The sequence below is a fragment of the Pinus tabuliformis genome, chromosome 5_2 (assembly GCF_031772625.1).
Source record: "Pinus tabuliformis cultivar Carrire ecotype Pingquan chromosome 5_2, CPIR1, whole genome shotgun sequence".
Classification (NCBI taxonomy): Eukaryota; Viridiplantae; Streptophyta; class Pinopsida; order Pinales; family Pinaceae; genus Pinus; species Pinus tabuliformis.
Genome location: NC_142306.1, coordinates 734,698,600 through 734,721,475, shown reverse-complemented (window position 1 = coordinate 734,721,475; position 22,876 = coordinate 734,698,600). Strand labels below are relative to the sequence as shown.

Genomic DNA, 22,876 nt, shown 5'->3' with positions numbered 1-22,876 from the left:
TATAAATAACATTACATAAGGGTATAGGCCTGAAGCCCTGAGGCTCTTCAAAATGTTTAGTTTTAGGGATTAAAGCTATAAAAGTAGAGTTGAGGGCTAGATGTACCTTCCTTGACCTTCTGGATTCTTCTACCACCTCCAGGATGTCTTTGCCCAGAATTGACTAGGTTGCCTGGAAGAATTCTGTAGCGAATCCATCTGGCCTTGACGCTTTGTTTTTGGCCAAATCTTTGACCACCTCCTCCACCTTTTACAACATAACAACTCGCATGAGTGCCAGGTTCTGATCTCTGCTGACCAATTGGGGTATGTGTCTGGTTATTCGATCAATAACTTTTGATCTGTCAGGGAGAGGCTCTAACATGGTATTTTGGAAATTGTTAACCAATAGGTTTTCCATATCTTCATGTTGTACCAATATATTCCCTCCTGGGTTGAGCAACGAAAATATTTGATTATGTTGTCTATGTTGTACCATGGCTTTATGAAAAAAGTGGGCGTTTCTTTCTCCTTCCTAGAGCCATTGTACCCGGGATTTTTTCTTCCATAAAATCTCTTCTTGCTTCCTCCTTTCCTCAATATTGGTTAAGAGCTTTCCCTCTTCCACAAATAAGGAACCCGAGCGTCCATTCGTTATCATTTGTTGTTGTACCTATTGCATGCGGGCCTGAAGTTGTTCTTGGTCTTGCAGGATATGACCAAATTCATGTTTGTTCCATTTCTTGATCTTCTGCTTTAACTCTTTCAAGCGAAGCTGGAATGTGTGCATGACATTTCTTCCCTGTTCCAAACTCGAGTTCAACCAGTCCTTTACTTTATCAAGGAAGGCAGAGTCACGCAGCCAAAAGGATTCAAACCTAAGAGGTTGGTTTCGATGCCCCTGCTTCAAGTCTTCTTCCAACTGAATAGGGCAGTGGTCAGAGCCCAGGCATGGCAGAATCGAGGTTTCGTAGTAAATATCTCTACTGATCAGATCTTTAGATGCCAAGAACTGATCCAGTAGAGAGGCCACCTGGTGAGCTCCTCCCCACCTGTTATTCCAAGTGTGTATTTCGTTAATGGTTGGAATGTCCACGAGATGCAAATCCGCTTGCATGTTCCTGAACAATTCCATTTCTGGTTCCTCTCTTCTTATACCCCCTTTTCTCTCTGCTAGCGAGGTTATCAAGTTAAAGTCTCCCCCTATCAGCTAGAGTTTTCCACTGTACAATTGACTCAGCTTCCCTATGCTCTGTAGGAAAGCTCCCTTCTCTCTTGGAGTGTGAGGACCATAGATCATCGAGATTAGAATCCATTCCATGGTTCCAATGTGTCGAAAGTGCCATGACAAGATGCGGAGCATGCCCATCTAGAATTCCACGATTACTTTTGCAGGGTTCCAGAGTATGGCAATACCTCCCACACTTCCTTTTGCATCTATTGCTACTACTTCATACTTAGGGTGGATTCGTCTAAGTATTTCCTCTATTTTTTCTCCTGATACCTTGGTTTCTTGGAGGAGCATTATCTGAGGCTTCTCCTTTTGTAGGCGATCTTGTAAGTATCTCTGCTTACCTCAGCTATTGAGGCCTCTCACATTCCAAGAGATTACTACCATTAAGAAACTTTGTGTAGTTTTTGGAATACTGCTGATAGCGGTATTACCCTTCCAGAGTTAACTAGCATCTTGCCAACCATTTGGATTGGCTCTTGAAGGTTTTTCCTTCCCCTTTTCTTTCCTCCTTTACTTTGGGTCTGCTGCTCCTGCGAACTTCCCAATTACATCCCAGGTTGATCCATCGAATCTGACTGTCTTTGGCCTTGGTTAGCCATGTATTGCTGGAACGTTTCTCTATACAGTTTCTTTTGGTCTTATGGCATAAATCTTTCATCTAGGTGTTGCCACTCGTTCAAAAGCCTATTCAGAACTACATCCTTCATGCTTAGCTCCTCCTTGGATGCATCGACGCCCATTGTAGTAAGATCAATTGATTGTTCTTGTTCCTCTTTGTCTGACAGTTCTGTTTTGGCTTTCCTCTTTGGTGTGGTTGTTGATTTGGATGGATCTCAGTCTTGGTCCAGGTCCTCTGGTAGTTCTGCCTCTTTTGAGGTTTCCCCTTCCTCCTGCAGCACTTCAAACCTGTTCTGGCTTACCCCTTTCTTTTGATGGTTGGAGCCTTGATTTTGCTGCACCTTTATGTTCTTCTTTTTGTGTGGAATCTCCTTAAACCCCTCATTCTTGTCTTGTGGTGAGGTTTGTTCCTGTGACAACGTCAACTCTTCCAAACCAGATTTTTTTAGTGGGCATGCTTTGTACAGATGACCATACTCATGACATCGGCGACAATGAAATGGTATGTGCTCATAATCCAGAGGTTGTTGCCAAACCTCGTCTTGGTATTCCATTTCCACTGATTCTGGGAGAGGTTTCGAGATATTCATATAAACACAGATGCGTGCATAGGATGTATATCTTCCCCTACAATTAGACTCTTCCATTTTCACAAATCTGCTGATTGAGTTTCTGATACCTTCCAAGATTTCAGGGTCCCAGAAATAAATTGGTAGGGCATAAAGGCGAACCCAGACAGGAGCTGCAAGGAATTGCTCCCTGTCTGGGTTGTAGCATTCCTCCTAGTATCTCATGAAGAGACCTGCATTGTGGTAGAAATAAGGGCCATTTTCAAAAAATCTTTCCTTATCTTGCAGATTCGAGAAAATTACTGTAAAAAATTTTCTGGCTCCCAACTTTAGTTCTATATGGCCTTTTGGATGCCATCTCCGTTGGATCCATTTGATCAGATCCTTTTCCGTTGGGCAAATGCCAATAAACTTGCAGATCATAACATGGTCTTTCATATAGATACTATATTTCTCTAATTTATTCATTGGGATTACGAATCGAGGTTTCTTGGTTGCTCTATGGAGGTATTGCCCTCAGATTCATGCCTGCCACTAGGATCTGAAAACAGGGCCAGCGATAGGGCCGAAATTCTCAGGGGAGCCAGGTTGATTGCGTGGATTACCGCTTGAATCTCCAGCGGCTACACTGTCATAAGAGGGGATCACTCCCCCCCCTCTTTCTGGGGCTCTCATCGCCCCTGTCAGATTCAGACTTTGTCGTATCGATGGCAAGGTGATTAGGGTGGCTTCAGCGTTCGAGCAGGTTCACGAAACCCTAGTAGAGCTCCGATATTATTCTTCCATTCATTAAAAATACATTTTTAAAAATTTAAAAATTACACCCACCATCAACCTCACCAAAATCCACTACTTTATAACATTACAATATTAATATAGAGAATTTTCTATCACATTCAATATTTTTAATTAGAATATTGTGAGTTGTCTGTCACCATCAAGAGGTAGAATTGTCGTTCTTCATCTACATTAAGAATACAATTGTGAATTTCCATAACCAATTGTGGGTTGTCCATCACCATATGGAAACATGATGATCTAAATAAAGATGAGAGATTCTAATAATTACTGCTATATTTTATTTTTTCATCTTTTGCTATTTGTTTCCCATGGCACTAATTTTTTTTTATTGGGAAGGTGTGCATATATGATGGTGATATCATGTTGTAAATTTTACATCTAAATTTCAAGCCTTCTCATAAAGGTGGGAAGGAATTTAAAAATGCATGTCTATACTTTTAGGTAATACTATTGTTGTTATTATATATTTGAAGTTATAAGTAAAGACGTAAAAGTATTTTTATAATTTATTTGATTTAAATAATTGGTGATTCAAATGAGATTAGTTCCTTCTCTTGTTATATCATATACCATGTGTAGTCGAGTTGAGTAAGAAGATTTTAAGTCTCCAACGATATGCATCCAAAGGAAATGATGGTTTGGTGATAAGAATAGATTGTCTTTGGGATATGTTGTGGGAGTTTGAAAGATGAACAATATAATTTTATTTAAATTGGAATTAGAAAATATTTCTCTTAAAATAAAAATAAAATAACAACTTAATTAAAAAATAATATTTGCTATATATATATATATATATATATTGTAGAATCTAGAATTGCTTTATAACCTCTTAAAAATATGGTAAATTTTTTTAATATTTTCAAAAATTACCCTTATCAATAAGTCATCTTTCTACATTATCAATTGAAATACAAAAATATGATTTAATAATTTCCTATTATACACTTCATAATATATCTCTAATAAATCATGGTTTGATATTTTATTTAAAAAATATGATTTAATAATTTCCTATTATACACTTTATAATATATCTCTAATAAATCATGGTTTGATATTTTATTAAAAAAAGATATGATTTAATAATTTCCTACTATACATTATAATACATGTCTAATACATCTCTAATAGATTATGGTTTGATGTTTTATTCTCTAACTAATATATGTGAAATCCTCAACTCACCCACACTCACCTTATCATCTTATTCTACATATCTAATACAATTCGATCTCACATTTTTTTATTGCAAATTTAATTTATAAAAAAAATATAATTTTAATTAAAAGATATTAATAATTTAAATAAAAATACATAGATTTTAGTTCTTCTCAAAGTAAGCGAGTTGATGGATAATCTGATAAAAATCCAACGTAATATATAATATATTTCGTTGTCGGGTTTGTCCACACCCATTCAAAAAAAATGACACCCAACGCCCACTTCACAGTGAACCACTAATTTCTGTCTGGAGGTACAGTAATGAAGAAGGTGCATGGAAGCTCAATGATGCTCTCTTTAAGTCGCTTTCATGCCCACCTTCAAGAAACGACAGTTCCAATTTTCACCAATCCATTCATAATAATGACGTTTTCATGCCCACCTTCAAGAAACCACAGTTCCAATTTCCACCAATCCATTCATAATAATGACAACAAGTGGGAATGGGAATTTTGAGTGGAGCCCAACTTTTGAATTTTCTTTGTTTTACCAGGTCCCTCCACTGCCAGCTGAGTTGCTTCACAGCTACTGAGTGCGAAGGGAAGGTTGTCAAATCAAGTGACTTTCCAGCTGTTTGAGACCGAATTTCTCTGAACGTCTCTGTGAAAACGAGGTGAACCAGAACTGCGAAATAAATCCACACACCCTCTTCGTAGCCTTGACGCAATTTGAGCGAAGAGAAATCTGAATCTCGCTGGTGATTTAGCCGTGGGAAGAGCAATCTTAATTTTGCCTTGCAAGTTTGATTTGGGATCCACGCGCTGTATATCTCTTGAAGCCAATGGCGGGCGTTAGTACTGCTACTGGAATTGCAGGCAATGTGTCTAGCAATATTTTGAGCGGCCTTTGGAACAAAGTTGCTCAAGTTGTCAAAGACATTATTTCTTTGCCTCAAGCTGTCGCTGAAATGGAATATCAAGCTCAACGTCTGGACAATGTAATACATGGTATAAACGAGAAGCTGGCTCAAGAACAAAAACCCCCTCAAAGAATAGTGAAGGCTTGGCTGGACAAGGCGGGACAGGCCATTGAAAGTTCAGGATCTATCGGCAACGAGTACCAGCAACGAAGAAATTGTGTGAGTTGCTGCCCAAACTGCTTCTCCCGCTATGAAATCAGCAAACGTGTTGGAGATTGGAAAGTGAAAGTTGCTCAACTCCACTCAGAGGAGGCCGATTTTCCAGCCAACGGAGAATACGGTGAGCTTACTCCGCCGACCCAGATGCCGATCCAGACCCCAAAGTTTTTTGGAAATGGAATAGCAGATGCACAGTCCGAGCTTGAGAGTCTGTTAATTGAAGACATGAGCGTTCGAGTTATCGGTGTGTGCGGCATGGGGGGTATCGGTAAGACGTCGCTGCTTCAGACCATCAACAACAGCGACAAGGTACGCCAATCATTTAACCCCATCATTTGGGTCACCGTCTCCAAAGATCCCAAGATCTTAAATCTCCAAAAGTGCATTGCTGGTAGATTAAACATAACATTACCAGATGAATGTGATTTTGAAGGGCGAAAATCTGCGCTGTACTCATATTTAAAGGATAAGAATTTTCTCCTTATTCTTGACGATATGTGGGAGAGTCTGGAGCTTCAAAGCCTAGGAGTGTCATTGAATGACACAGCTTGTAAGATTGTTCTGTCCACCCGGAGTACAGCTGTTTGTGCGCGAATGAGAGTGGATAAGATCATCAGCGTGAAACCGCTGTCAGATGATGAGGCTTGGCAACTGTTTTGTAGCGGAGCTTTTCGGCATGGGAATGTTCCACAGGAAATGGAAGACATTGCCAGGAAAGTAGCCGGGGAATGCAAAGGTTTGCCCCTTGCTATAAATGTAATTGCTGCTGCAATGCGAAACCATAGCTATCAACATGAGTGGGAGCATGCTTTACATCAAATGCAAGCAGTGGAGGAGACCTTCTATGGCACGCACGATGAAATTGAAAAAGAATTATTTCAGCGCCTCAAGTTGAGCTATAATGTTCTTCCAGAGTATATGAAGATTTGCTTTCTATATTTTGCAGCTTATCCTGAAGATGAAGAAATCGAGGTCGAAGAAATTATAGACCTCTGGGTGGCAGAAGGTCTGGTCAAAGGCAGCGGAGAGAATTATTTGCCTGACACTGCGCACAGTTTTCTCAACCACTTGAGTGATCGCTGTTTGATTGAGGTGGTAAGCAAGGATTATGTGGGAAGGATTGAGAAAGTGAAAATACATGATGTTCTTCGCGATCTGGCGATTCGGGTTGCGGAGAACGAACACAGGTGTTATTTTAAAGAAGCCGGACGGGGCGTGAGCAATTTTCCCTCAGAGGAAGTCGTGGGCGAGGGCTGTGACAAATTGTCGCTGATGAGTAATAATCTACGATCCCTCCCGACAACATTCGCATGCTCGTCCCTCTCGGTTCTCCTGTTAAGTGGGAATCGTGGTATTAAGGAAGTTCCTGGAAGCTTCTTGAACGAGTTGCCCTCACTGAGGGTCCTCGATCTTAGTTACACTGGCATAACGTCTCTGCCGCCCTGCATCGGAAATCTGAAGCATCTCGCCTCCCTCCAACTAAAGGAGAACGGGCATCCGTGAATTGCCTGAAAGCATTGGCGACCTGAAGGAGCTACAATTCTTGAATCTTTACGGTTGTGAACAATTACGGTGTCTTCCCGATAGGATAAGTGAGCTCAAACGGCTGAGGGCCCTCGACATAAGACAATGCAGCAGTTTGGAGCATCTTCCGCGTGGGATCTCGCAATTGGTTTCACTGGAAAGATTGGAGATGTATGACTGCAAGATTGCATTGGAGTTCGAGGAGGAGGCAAATGCAGAAAGAAAGAATGCTTGTTTAAAGGACCTGCAAACATTGAGCCGTCTCAGGGTTTGCGAGGTAAAGATAAAATCGGCTGTTAAAGAGGGGTTTTTCGGAAATTGGTCAAAAATGAGAAATCTGTATCTGGATTGGGTAGGTGCAAATGGTCAAGATTACCTTCCGCAGGATATGCAGGCAATGAAAGATCTGGAAAGTTTGACTCTCCGGTATTGCGATGTGGAGCGACTGCCGAGTTGGGTGACTCAATTCCGAAAGCTCGCATACCTTTGGCTACATGGATGTAAGGAGTTGAAAGATCTCCGGGCGGACTTGCCATGTTTGAGAGAGCTGTGGATATCGGATTGCGATAAGTTGGAGGAGTTGGAGTTGGGGATGGGGGCAGTGGGAGCAGCAAGTGCAAGTGGAGGGTTGGGAGAGGGCGCGTCACCGCTATCCCCTATGCTCAACTCTGTCCATGTATTCGATTGCCCGAAATTGAAGAGACTGCGTGGCGGATGGGACAAGCTGAATCATCTGGAGGAAATAGACGGTCGGAGAGAATGGTGGGATGCAATCGAATGGGAGGATCCCAACATGAAAACATTACTTCAAAATAAATTTGAGAGTGTGTTAGCGTGGATGTAATTGGAGTAATTATTATATGAAATGTAGTGTTTGTCATGTCACGTGTCACTCCGTGATTTTTACATGTTCCTTTACTTTTGTGTAAATATAAATATTGTCAACTTTTTAATTCCAAACTATGTAGTTATATTTTGTATTTTTGTAAGTAATGCTAATAAAAATAAACGTCATATATTTAATGGGAATTTTTAAATTTATTTAAATTAAAAAAATTAATTAATATTTTGGTTAACGTTGTTCATATTTCTCATTATTTGTAATTATATTGTTTAGTACGTAGGTTTATACGTTTATAATTTCAAAAAGCATTAATAAACATTAAAAATATTAATTTTTACTTATCTAGATTAAAAATATAATTATTAATCTATATAGGTAATGAAAATTTATTTATGTATTGTAAAATAATTAAATATGCTAAAATTTTGGAATACATAATTAAATATATTAAAATATAGTTTCCAAAAAATATTGTATTTCTTTTAAGTTAGAAAATTTATGAATATAAAAAACTATAAATTAAAAAACTTTATGATGGATTTATTTTTGGATATGAGAGTAATGTTTAAAGTAATAATCATTTATGAATATAAAAAATTATTAAATTAAATATTTTATGATGGATTTATTTTAGATATTAGAGTAATGTTTAAATTAATAATTAATAATATTAAATTTAATATTTTGGTTTTAATTCTATTTTGATAATAGATTTAGTGTGTTAATGAATCTATATTCAATATTGTTTAAATATTAATTATCTTTTGTTTAAAATTTCGAAGTGTTAAAAAAAATATTGATAAAGATAAAAATTGATATTGAATTAGTGTAATACATTGTTTCGTAATGTGAGATTTTGCCTTTTTCTTGGCACAAAGTCAACTTTATAATAAGCTCGAGGCATAACATTGCAAGGTTCATATATAACATAGTTGGAAGTGTGCTACTATTGTATTGGTCGAGACCCTAGTTCGAGTCCTAATGGTAGTCAGGTCATAACAATTTTTTTATTTTTTTATTTTTGCCATAAAGCTTTATTTTGTTCAATGTTTAGCAAAATGACAGTGTACATTTTGTAGCACTGACATAAGCATTTGAGTATTTTGTAGAAGAGCACCTAGAAAGGGGTAATCTATAGAACCCTTAATTTATTATGTAGTTTTGTATTGTTTATGAGTTTCTAGGGTAATTATTGGTCCAAATTGGATTCCAGATGATGCATGATGATCATGGCTTAGAGATGAATGCTTTTAGAGGCATGGCATGTCTTGTTAACAAATATTCAATGTCGAGAATCTCTATTGCATGATTTTTTGGGTCCATGATGAGGGTGTAATGATTTTTTTTTTTTATCTATAGTGAAAATACGTTCCCAGAAGGATATTTGGTGACCAGATTGTTGAGCATGTTAAAGAAGAAGTATGACAAGGTATGATAGATTATGGGCAATAATTTTACAATGACAACCTACTCATTTTGAAATCTTATTTCGATTAAAGATAAGGTCGATCTAATTGAAATAATTTGAAAAGAGGTCGATAAGGAGTTGCAGAAGGAGCTGGGTGCCTCTATTGAGGTTGGAACCCCAATCAAGTTAGAGCCTTGAGTAGGTTGGATCTAACTCATCATCAAGGTTAGTTCCTTCAGCAGGTTGCAGCCTAAAGTAGGTTGGAGCCCGCTCATCATTAAGGTTGGTGCCTCAATCAAGTTGTAGCCTATAGTGAGTAATTGTTTGCATACTTTTGAAGTTGGTACCTCAATCATGTTGTAGCCTACAACAAATAACAACCTGCATATCTTGGGGGTGGTTGCCTCAAATAGGTTGGAGTCTGCAAATCTATGTAATGAATTGAAGATAGAGAAGAAGAAGGATTAATGCTTTTCTCTTGTATGGATTTCCATGAAAAAACTTGTATGTGTTTTATGTGATGGCTCCTTGATGTGTTATTAATATGATGCTCACTTTATGATGCATTATTTTACGTATTGATACATTTATTATGGTTATGATTCATTGTATTATAATTGAATTACTATGAAAAGTTATGAAATAGTAAAATTGCTCTCACACTGATTCAACCCCTTTGTAGAAATTTGATAGAAATTGCAACTGCTCAATATTTCAAACTAAAAAAAAGAGACACAATTCTACTCTACTAATATGCGGAATAGAGATCACAATTTAGAAAAACATGCATAGACATGCAATAAGAAAACCAAAAATCTACAGAGATTTCTAGGGGAACCCAACTGGGAAAAACCCCTCAAGCCCCTTTGCATTAAATAGTTGAATAGAGAAACTATTACAATTGCTAGCTCCAACTCTGAGCTCAACCTGCAAAAGAATAATTGTTCTCTCTACTGAATGAGAAACTCTAGCCAACACTTAGTCAATTATCTGCTCATTAAGCCTCCTATTTCCTTGCGCAAATCCTCAGGAAATTAGCCCCTAAAAGATAGGAATTTCCTCCAAATTGATTGCGTAATTCCAAAGGATTGATCTCATGATTGCATGCAACACCTATACACTCAAACTAGTATATAACTCATGTTACATTGGCTTTGACATCTCCACTTCAGCTGTGGAACTCGAATTCCATGCATGCATTAGCTATTTTGGGCTAATTTATTAGTTAACTGATAGATATTTGAGTTAAACTATTGTCCCACATCACAACTTACCTTCAACTGAATCTATCAATAGTTATAGGTCAATTAACTGAATACAACTGAAAATGAATGAATTATATTACTAAAATTTAGCAATCACACATGCATAACTGAACTCCAAGCCCACTAACTTGAATTTACTGAGTTAATTGAGTGACAAGATCCATGTCACACTAGTCAACTGCCTTCGAGTTGTCCTGCTGATGTGGAAATTCAATTTACTTAATTTGAATAAGGCTAAAGTCAAATTGAGCCTTTCTTGCTACATTTTTTCAACACTCCCTGTTAGCAAGAAATAGATTTTTCACCACCCCTATCCAACACCTGTGGAATTAGAAATTTACCTCTTGACAATACCTTTGTCAAGATGTTAGCATCTTGCTTCTCAGTTGGAATGCACTCTAGCAACATAATTCTCCTCTGCACACAATCATGCAAATGGTGATATCAAATATCAATGTGCTTGGACCTGTCATGAAATATTAGATTCTCATAGAGCTTAATGCACCTATGATTATCACAATATATCACTATCAAATCCATCTCCTGACTAAAAAGACCCACAAGTATTTTCCTCATCCATATGGCCTCGCATGCTACTTGACTTGCAACCATGTATTCAACCTCTGCTGAGCTGAGTGCCACAAACCTTTGCTTCATGTTGTACCAAGAAATAGTTGCGAATCCAACACTAAAGATAACACATGAAGTACTTTTCTTGTCTGATGGACTCCTTACCCAATCTGCATCGGTGAAGCCTTGAAGCTTCACTCCCTCTGTCCTCTTGTACCATAATCCATACTCAATAGTGCCTCTAAGATACCGTAACACATGCTTTTCTACCTTCCAATACAACTTGGTAGGCCTCACCATAGCTTCACCCAGTTGGTTTACTGCATAGCACATGTCGGGTCTTGTGTTCACAAGATACATCAAAGACCCCACAAGCTGCCTGTAAATGGTAACATCAACATCTTCACCTGAAGTGGCATTCTCCTTCCTCCATTTTGTAGCTAGAGGTGTGTCCATGGGCTTACAGTTCTCCATGTGAAATATCTGAAGTATTTTAGAGGCATACTTCCCCTGAGTTTTTTTTTTTGGGAAAAAAAACATGGAAAGTTAACCCATGAGTGAAATTCAGCCCCTAAAATTTTCTCTAGATTCAATGTACTATGATGCCTGCAACTCCCATAATATTTACAATTAATGTAGCAATAATGCAAAGAAAAACCCAACAACATACCCAAGGCTCCAACAAACTAGGAAAATGTCATCCAAATATTTCAAGAAAACCCCAAATTCAACTTTTCAAAACCTACATATTAGCCCTTGTACAGACAAAATAATACACCATAGTCGATAAAATATGTGTCTTTCTTAGACATAATAAAAGTAAACATAGTGAAATTTTCTAAAGCTTAAAATTACTAGGTGATTTGATAGATAATCTTATAGAATCCTACCATAACACACCCATCTCTTTGTCATTTAAAAAGAAAAATGTCACTAATTTTTTATAAAGTAAATGATTATGGTTAATTGAGAGGTGATCTAATTAAATCCCATTGTAGCAATTTTTTTTCTTTTTAAATAGATGGAGCCTAGGCTAGGGCCAACCCTAATGTTGAATGAAAAAATGGTTTATGCACCAATGGGATACAACAACCATTGCACAAGACTTGGTCGAGCTTGGACACCCCTTGGGATAGTTTATTTCCCCCATAGGTGGGAATCACTATCAATCCCTTCTCATGAGATTTGAACTTGAAAGTTAATGGGGACTAAACCCCATAGAAGCCAACTAGTTTACATCTCATGAAGCCAACTAGTTTACATCTCATGGGTAAATCACATCATAACATATTTGGGCATGGATTATTTTTCCACTTACATGATTAAGGAGATTTAATAAATCATACTTTACTTACTCAACTTGTGAATGAATATAAAGAAGTACAATAATGGTTTCAATATGTTGAAGTGCTACAATAATTGATACTAAATTTAATCTTATGGATATTCTCTATATTCACCATCTAAATTGTCTGTTTTTTTAATAACAATGCTTTTCTCCAACCTATGAGGTGTAGATTGATTGATTTGTGTGGGGTTTTAGTCTCCATCAGGTCTCAAATTTTAATTTTATAGGGAGGGGTTGAGAGTGGGAGATAAATATCGGGGTTGCACTTTCCCAAGAACCATTCAAGTTTGACCAAGTCTTGCACAATCTTGGTGCCAACATCATATTGGTGGGTAGATTGTTCTTCTATCCAACATTAGGGTTGGCCTCATGCTAGGCTTATCCTAGTTTTGAAAAAAAGAAAAGAAAAAAACATTGCTATGCTCCACACAAATCAAAAGCTTTCTTAACTCTATAATTTTTAAACAATGGGAAAATTCATCATAACTCAGTTGTTAACTAACAATGGGGGAAAGCATTTGTGGATAACTAACAATGGGGGAAACCATTACTGGATGTTATCCACAAATGTGAGTTTCTTGATCACTATATTCAAGAAAAACCATGCCTCTTGGAATAACCCACTAGTGGATTGTAAGGGGCTATGCTTCCTCTCCTACCAAATGTCTTTGAATCTTGGTTCATTAACTTATTACGTTACATCTAATAAAAACAAACTCTTAAACAATCATAACTAATTCCGTTACCTCTATTCAATATCCTTTCATTCATTAAAAATATTTTTAAAAGTTTTCTAAAATACAATGGTAAAACTTATCATAAATCAGTTGTCAAACCAACAGTAGGGATAACCATCACTATAGCTAATTTATATAATTAACCTATATTTATATAATTATTATTATTATTATTGTTATTTTTAAATTAAAGTAATTTTTCTATTAATTTTACACAATTTTTTTTTTTTTTTTTGTATTTATTATATTACATATTCCATCGTTGTTATTATTCCTGAAATGCAATGTAATCTTCAATAAAAATGCACTCGTTTTATCATAAGTTATGATAATTTATTCATAAAATTGTTAATTGTCCAATAGTGTAATCTTCAACCTAGATGTATAGGATAATTTCATCTCTCTTCTTTTATGATGTACATCATAAGTTCATCTTTAAAAAATGTAAGTACTTAAAATATACCAACATAGATCCATTTTGATTTTAGATTTTGATGATAGATCTAGAGTTAAGATGGATATATGATGATTGAATTATTAAATATATTAAAACATAGTTAAATTCAAATAATTAAAAAGTAAATATATCGTATGTATTACTGAAATTCTAAGTTTAGAAATTTATGAATATAAAAAAACTATAAATTAAAAGATTTTATGATGGATTTATTTTGGATATCAAAGTAATGTTTAAAGTAATAATCATTTATGGATATAAAAAATTATTAAAGTAAAATATTTTATGATGGTTTATTAAAGTAAAATATTTTATGATGGTTTTGTTTTAGATATTAGAGTAATGTTTAAATTAATAATTAATAATATTAAATTTAATATTTTGGTTTTAATTCTATTTTGATAATAGATTTAGTTTGTTAATGAATCTATATTCAATATTGTTTAAATATTAATTATCTTTTGTTTAAAATTTTAAAGTGTTAAAAAAAATATTGATAAAGATAAAAATTGATATTGAATTAGTGTAATACATTGTTTCCTAATGTGAGATTTTGCCCCTTTTTTGGCACAGAGTCAACTTTATAATAAAGTCTGAGGCATAACATTGCAAGGTTCATATATAACATAGTTGGAAGTGTGCTACTATTGTATTGGTCGAGACCCTAGTTCAAGTCCTAATGGTAGTCAAGTCATAACAATTTTTTTATTTTTTTATTTTTGCCACAAAGCTTTATTTTGTTCAATGTTTAGCAAAATGACGGTGTACATTTTGTAGCACTGACATAAGCATTTGAGTATTTTGTAGAAGAGCGCCTAGAAAGGGGTAATCTATAGAACCCTTAATTTATTATGTAGTTTTGTATTGTTTATGAGTTTCTAGGGTAATTATTGGTCCAAATTGGATTCCAGATAATGCGTGATGATCATGGCTTAGAGATGAATGCTTTTAGAGGCATGGCATGTCTTGTTAACAAATATTCAATGTCGAGAATCTCTATTGCATGATTTTTTGGGTCCATGATGAGGGTGTAGTGATTTTTTTATCTATAGTGAATATACATTCCCAGAAGGATATTTGGTGACCAGATTGTTGAGCATGTTAAAGAAGAAGTATGACAAGGTATGATAGATTATGGGCAATAATTTTACAATGAAAACCTACTCATTTTGAAATCTTATTTCGATTAAAGATAAGGTCGATCTAATTGAAATAATTTGAAAAGAGGTCGATAAGGAGTTGCAGAAGGAGCTGGGTGCCTCTATTGAGGTTGGAACCCCAATCAAGTTAGAGCCTTGAGTAGGTTGGATCTAACTCATCATCAAGGTTAGTTCCTTCCACAGGTTGCAACCTAAAGTAGGTTGAAGCCTGCTCATCATTAAGGTTGGTGCCTCAATCAAGTTGTAGCCTATAGTGAGTAATTGTTTGCATACTTTTGAAGTTGGTACCTCAATCATGTTGTAGCCTACAGCGAATAACAACCTACATATCTTGGGGGTGGTTGCCTCAAATAGGTTGGAGTCTGCAAATCTATGTAATGAATTGAAGATAAAGAAGAAGAAGGATTAATGCTTTTCTCTTGTATGGATTTCCATGAAAAAACTTGTATGTGTTTTATGTGATGGCTCCTTGATGTGTTATTAATATGATGCTCACTTTATGATGCATTATTTTACCTATTGATATATTTCTTATGGTTATGGTTCATTGTATTATAATTGAATGATTGTGAAAAGTTATGAAATGGTAAAATTCCTCTCACACTGATTCAACCCCTTTGTAGAAATTTGATAGAAATTGCAACTGCTCAATATTTCAAACTGAAAAAAAAGAGACACAATTCTACTCTACTAATATGCAGAATAGAGATCACAATTTAGAAAAACACGCATAGACATGCAATAAGAAAACCAAAAATATATAGAGATTTCTAGGGGAACCCAACTGGGAAAAACCCCTCAAGCCTCTTTGCATTAAATAGTTGAATAGGGAAACTATTACAATTGCTAGCTCCAACTCTGAGCTCAACCTGCAAAAGAATAATTGTTCTCTCTACTAAATGAGAAACTCTAGCCAACACTTGGTCAATTATCTGCTCATTAAGCTTCCTATTTCCTTGCGCAAATCCTCAGGAAATTAGCCCCTAAAAGACAGGAATTTCCTCCAAATTTATTGCGCAATTCCAAATGATTGATCTCATGATTGCATGCAACACCTATACACTCAAACTAGTATATAACTCATGTTACACTAGCTTTGACATCTCCACTTCAGCTGTGGAACTCGAATTCCATGCATGCATTAGCTATTTTGGGCTAATTTATTAGTTAACTGATAGATATTTGAGTTAAACTATTGTCCCACATCACAACTGACCTTCAACTGAATCTATCAATAGTTATAGGTCAATTAACTGAATACAACTGAAAATAAATGAATGATATTACTAAAATTTAGCAATCACACATGCATAACTGAACTCCAAGCCCACTAACTTGAATTTACTGAGTTAATTGAGTGACAAGATCCATGTCACACTAGTCAACTGCCTTTGAGTTGTCCTGCTGATGTGGAAATTCAATTTACTTAATTTGAATAAGGCTAAAGTCAGATTGAGCCTTTCTTGCTACATTTTTTTCAACACTCCCTATTAGCAAGAAATAGATTTTTCACCACCCATATCCAACACCTGTGGAATTAGAAATTTACCTCTTAACAATACCTTTGTCAAGATGTTAGCATCTTGCTTCTCAGTTGGAATGCACTCTAGCAACATAATTCTCCTCTGCACACAGTCGTGCAAATGGTGATATCAAATATCAATGTGCTTGGACCTGTCATGAAATATTAGATTCTCATAGAGCTTAATGCACCTATGATTATCACAATATATCACTATCAAATCCATCTCCTGACTAAAGAGACCCACAAGTATTTTCCTCATCCATATGGCCTCGCATGCTACTTGACTTGCAACCATGTATCCAACCTCTGCTGAGCGGAGTGCCACAAACCTTTGCTTCATGTTGTACCAGGATATAGTTTCCAATCCAACACTAAAGATAACACATGAAGTACTTTTCTTGTCTGATGGACTCCTTACCCAATCTGCATCAATGAAGCCTTGAAGCTTCACTCCCTCTGTCCTATTGTACCATAATCCATACTCAATAGTGCCTCTAACATACCATAACACATGCCTTTCTACCTTCCAATACAATTTGGTAGGCCTCACCATAGCTTCACCCAGTTGGTTTAATGCATAGCACATGTCGGGTCTTGTGTTCACAAGATACATCAAAGACCCCACAAGCTGCCTGTAAATGGTAACATCAACATCTTCACCTGAAGTGGCATTCTCCTTCCTCCAGTTTGTAGCTAGAGGTGTGTCCATGGGCTTACAATTCTCCATGTGAAATCTCTGAAGTATTTCAGAGGCATACTTCCCCTGAGTTTTTTTTTTGGAAAAAAAACATGGAAAGTTAACCCATGAGTGAAATTCAGCCCCTGAAATTTTCTCTAGATTCAATGTACTATGATGCCCACAACTCCCATAATATTTACAATTAATGTAGCAATAATGCAAAGAAAAACCCAACAACATACCCAAGGCTCCAACAAACTAGGAAAATGTCATCCAAATATTTCAAGAAAACCCCAAATTCAACTTTTCAAAACCTACATATTAGCCCTTGTAAAGACAAAATAATACACCATAGTCGATAAAATATGTGCCTTTCTTAGACATAATAAAAGTAAACATAATGAAATTTTCTAAAGCTTAAAATTACTAGGTGATTTGATAGATAATCTTATAGAATCCTACCATAGCACACCCATCTCTTTGTCATTTAAAAAGAAAAATGTCACTAATTTTTTATAAAGTAAAGGATTATGGCTAATTGAGAGGTGATCTAATTAAATCCCATTGTAGCAATTTTTTCTCTTTTTAAATAGATGGAGCCTAGGCTAGGGCCAACCCTAATGTTGAATGAAAAAATGGTTTATGCACCAATGGGATACAACAACCATTGCACAAGACTTGGTTGAGCTTGGACACCCCTTGGGATAGTTTATTTCCCCCATAGGTGGCAATCACTATCAATCCCTTCTCATGAGATTTGAACTTGAAAGTTAATGGGGACTAAACCCCATAGAAGCCAACTAGTTTACATCTCATGGGTAAATCACATCATAACATATTTGGTCATGGATTATTTTTCCACTTACTATGATTAAGGAGATTTAATAAATCATACTTTACTTACTCAACTTGTGAATGAATATAAAGAAGTACAATAATGGTTTCAATATGTTGAAGTGCTACAATAATTGATACTAAATTTAATCTTATGGATATTCTCTATATTCACCATCTACATTGTTTGTTTTTTTAATAACAATGCTTTTCTCCAATCTATGAGGTATAGATTGATTAATTTGTGTGGGGTTTTAGTCTCCATCAGGTCTCAAATTTTAATTTTATAGGGAGGGGTTGAGAGTGGGAGATAAATATCGGGGTTGCACTTTCACGAGAACCATTCAAGTTTGACCAAATCTTGCACAATCTTGGTGCCAACATCATATTGGTGGGTAGATTGTTCTTCTATCCAACATTAGGGTTGGCCTCATGCTAGGCTTATCCTAGTTTTGAAAAAAAGAAAAGAAAAAAACATTGCTATGCTCCACACAAATCAAAAACTTTCTTAACTCTATAATTTTTAAACAATGGGAAAATTCATCATAACTCAGTTGTTAACTAACAATGGGGGAAAGCATTTGTGGATAACTAACAATGGGGGAAACCATTATTGGATGTTATCCACAAATGTGAGTTGCCTGATCACTATATTCAAGAAAAACCATGCCTCTTGGAATAACCCACTAGTGGATTGTAAGGGGCTATGCTTCCTCTCCTACCAAATGTCTTTGAATCTTGGTTCATTAACTTATTACGTTACATCTAATAAAAACAAACTCTTAAACAATCATAACTAATTTCGTTACCTCTATTCAATATCCTTTCATTCATTAAAAATATTTATAAAAGTTTTCTAAAATACAATGGTAAAACTTATCATAAATCAGTTGTCAAACCAATAGTAGGGATAACCATCACTATAGCTAATTTATATAATTAACCTATATTTATATAATAATAATAATAATTATTATTTTATTTAAATTAAAGTAATTTTTCTATTAATTTTACAAAAATATATATATATATTGTATTTATTATAATACATATTCCATCGCTGTTATTATTCCTAAAATGCAATGTAATCTTCAATAAAAATGTATATTGTATTTATTATAATACATATTCCATAGTTGTTATTATTCCTGAAATGCAATGTAATCTTCAATAAAAATGCACTCGTTTTATCATAAGTTATGATAATTTATTCATAAAATTGTTAATTGTCCAATTGTGTAATCTTCAACCTAGATGTATAGGATAATTTCATCTCTCTTCTTTTATGATGTACATCATAAGTTCATCTTTAAAAAAATGTAAGTACTAAAAATATACCAACATAGATCCATTTTGATTTTAGATTTTGATGGTAGATCTAGAGTTAAGATGGATATATGATGATTGAATTATTAATTAAAATTAAGTATATTTATAATTATACAGATAATAATTTTGTTTTATTATTTTATTTTTATGTAATTTGACTAAGTCAAAATGCTAAACATTACATTACATTATAACATCTCTACCATAATGGACTAGAGAGCTCTTCTCGACACAATAATAAATTCATTATAAATCACTTTATTTTGTAGTAGAAAACCTAATGACAATTACAATTACAAATTCAATTTATATTTTAATTAGTATAGTTTGCCCCATATATATTTTATTAAGATAAATATTTGTCATACATTATCTTTATATTTTTTAAATGTTTATTATTAATAGTAAAACTAATAAGTCCATGAGGTCTTGGATAGACGGTGATCGAGTGTGATGTTAAGGTACTCCTAGATGTTAAGTAATCGGTTCAATTACATGCCCTAATCAGGTGTTATTCTCGGACATGACCATGATGTAGCCTCACTGTTGCCGAACTTACCAAAAAAAAACTTAGAAGTTAGCTTTTAATATATATTATTTTTAATATGAATAATTTATTTATTAAATATGAAGAATAATACACTGAATGATGGAGCAAACACGAATTTAGCAATCATAGAATAAGCTTAAAACATTTCCATTAAGTAAGCCAATATTTATACATTTTTATGAGCCAATGCTCGTCTCAATCATCTCCTATAATCTTTCAACTAATTCTACAATCTCTCCAAAATTCCCTTAACTAAAAAAATCTTTATCTAAATAATACTTTCGAGACATAACAATAGCAACAAAAAAAAAAAATTCATAGCAATAATAATAATTCTAGAATACTCCAAATGTTCATTTTCTAACATTTCTTCCCCATAATGATCATTTGGAGAAATTTCAAAAACATCTTTCCTTTGGTAGTTCCTTGGTGAAGATATCTACAACCTGAGCCTCTATTTTTTAATACATGATCTCAATCACACCTTGTTGAACTATATCTTGAACACAATGATACTAGATATCAATATGTTTGATCTTCTTATGAAAAACTAGATTGTTGGAAAATTTAATAACACTTTGATTATCACAAATCAACTAAGTAGGTTGCTCTCACTACTCATGTAGATCCTCCAAATTTTTTCTTAACCATATTGCTTGACAAGATGTTGTTGTTGCTGCTTTATATTCTACTTTAGCTGTGGAGAGAGAAACTATATGTTATTTCTAAATATTTGAAGCAACTATGGTTGAACCCATGTCGAATGAATATCTTGAAGTTGATTTCCTGTCACCCATGCAACCTTCCCAATCTAAATCTGTAAAATCAATCATCCTAAAATCCTCTATTTCTCTGTATACTAAGCCATAACCAAATTTAGCAGGCATATATCTCGAAATCCTCTTAACTTCCTTCTAATGCAATTCCTTGGGTTCTGACATTAACTTGGATACCATATTTATTGCAAAAGATATATCTAGTCGAATTGAAGTTAAGTAGATCGAAATTCCAACCAACAATATAGAGTAGCATCAACTATATTGGAGTCATCATGTCTATATAAATTCATCGTGACTTCCCAAGGAGTTGCAGTTGGTTTGCAACTCAACATGTTGAACTTTTTGAGAATATCCCATTAGTATAATTGGCTTGTAACATAAAAATACCATCTTCCTTTTGCCATACTTCTATACCCAAGAAATAATATGACTCACCAAGATCCATCATTTCAAATTTTGCAAACATATGTGACTTAAACATTTGAAACAATTTATAATTTTTCCTTGTATAGATCAAATCATCAAATAAGAATATCTTGTCCTAATTGAAGTATATAAAGATTAGATTCAGATGAACTCTTGACTAAACCATGATCTTGAAAACCTTATCAATTTTTGAATACGAAGCCCTTGGAGCTTTCTTTAAACCATATAGAGTTTTCTTTACTCTGTACAAAAAATCTTCTTTTCATGGAATCTCAAAACCTTTAGGTTATTGTACATAGATTTATTCATCTACATAACCATTCAAGAATGTTAATTTAAGATCCATCTGATAAATTATCCACTTATATTGTGCAACCAGTATAAGAACCATCTTGATTCTATCCATCTTCGCTACTGGAGAAAATGTCTTTGTATAATCAATCCCTTCCTTATGAGTGTATCATTTTGTAGCTAGGCGGGCTTTATACTTATCAATTGAACCATCTGATTTATACTTAGTTTTACGCACCTATTTAGTACTAATTACATATTTTCCTTTGGGTAATTTGACCAAATTCCAAGTATCATTCTTCATTAAATTATTGATTTGTGCTTCCATGGCTTCATTTCGTTCCTTTTTAATTGATGCTTCTGCATGATTATCTGGATCATTCATCTCCATTGCTTTAGCCATAAGTGCAAAATTTACAGCCTAACTTTATGATCTAGTAATAATTTTTTCAAAATTACTATCATTTAAACTTTGTGAATTGCTTGAAACAAAGGAGAGCTTGAAAATCCTATCTTCAGTCATTTCTCCTCTTGCTACCACTTCTTCTTTATTCAACTTATCCATGATTAAACATCCTTTGTTTTCAAATACCAACTTATAATTATGATCCATCATTTGTCCCATAGAAAAGAAATTTATTCCTCAAAGTTGGTGATATCAATGTGTCATTAATAAACTTCTTCTTCCCATTGCAATGTGGAATTGCAAATGTACCTTTCCTTTTCACTTTTGCAATACTATCATCATCAAATACAACTTTACCATAATAGTTACCATTTATTCTAGTAAAAAACTCTTCTTGAGATGTGACATCCTGAATCAATATACCATGCATTAGTTTCTTCATTATGTGCCATCAAACTTGATATGAACCACTTATCATTTCTACTTTCTTCAACCATTGTATTAGCACCTTTTCGTTCATTATCTCTCATTTTTGCATAACAATCTCTTTCAATATGACCAAATTTGTGACATTAATAACATTGTGGTCATTTTCTTTGATATATTTCTCTTCCTCCATCTATTCCTCTTCCTCAAGATCCACATTTGCTTCTTCCTCTGAACCTACTCAGACTCCTTCCTCTGCCTCTTGAAGGGAATACATTTCCTTGTAAATTATGTTGATTTTTGTTCTAATTATGAAAGCTTTGATTATGGAATTGTCCTTTGCTTCTTCCTCTCCCCCTATACTTTGTGGAGAATGCATTATCCATGTATTCACTTGAATAATTTTCTTCAACAACTAACAAATATCCACTTAATTCATCAATCCTCATGACATTAAGATCCTTAGAAACCATGATACTTGTAGTGACCATTTCAAATTTTGGTACAAATTTTTTTAAGATATTCTTAATCATTCTTCTTTCTGGAACTTCTTTTCATAATGTCCTTGTCCGATTCACAAGATCCTGAATTTTTGTGATGTAATCATTCACTCATTGATTACTTTGCACCTTTGCATTTCCAAAATTAGTCCTTAATTTTCATAGTTTAGAAACTACTACTCTTCATATGTATTTTTTAAATTTTTCGATGCATCATTAGAGGTTTGTGCTATACTAATTTGTGGAAAAATTGAGTCATCAACTACGATGCCAATTAAGGAAAGTGTTTCATTGTCTTTCTTGATAGATTCCTTT

General features: G+C 34.6%; 1 protein-coding gene across 1 annotated transcript; it reads left to right on the top strand.

Moving 5' to 3' along the window:
- Nucleotides 1-5,206: 5,206 nt before the first annotated feature.
- On the top strand, nucleotides 5,207-7,006 carry LOC149161324 (putative disease resistance protein At4g27220). Its single transcript, XM_089434843.1, has one exon. It carries the CDS (start codon nucleotides 5,207-5,209, stop codon nucleotides 7,004-7,006), a length of 1,800 nt encoding a protein of 599 aa, XP_089290969.1.
- Nucleotides 7,007-22,876: the final 15,870 nt, after the last annotated feature.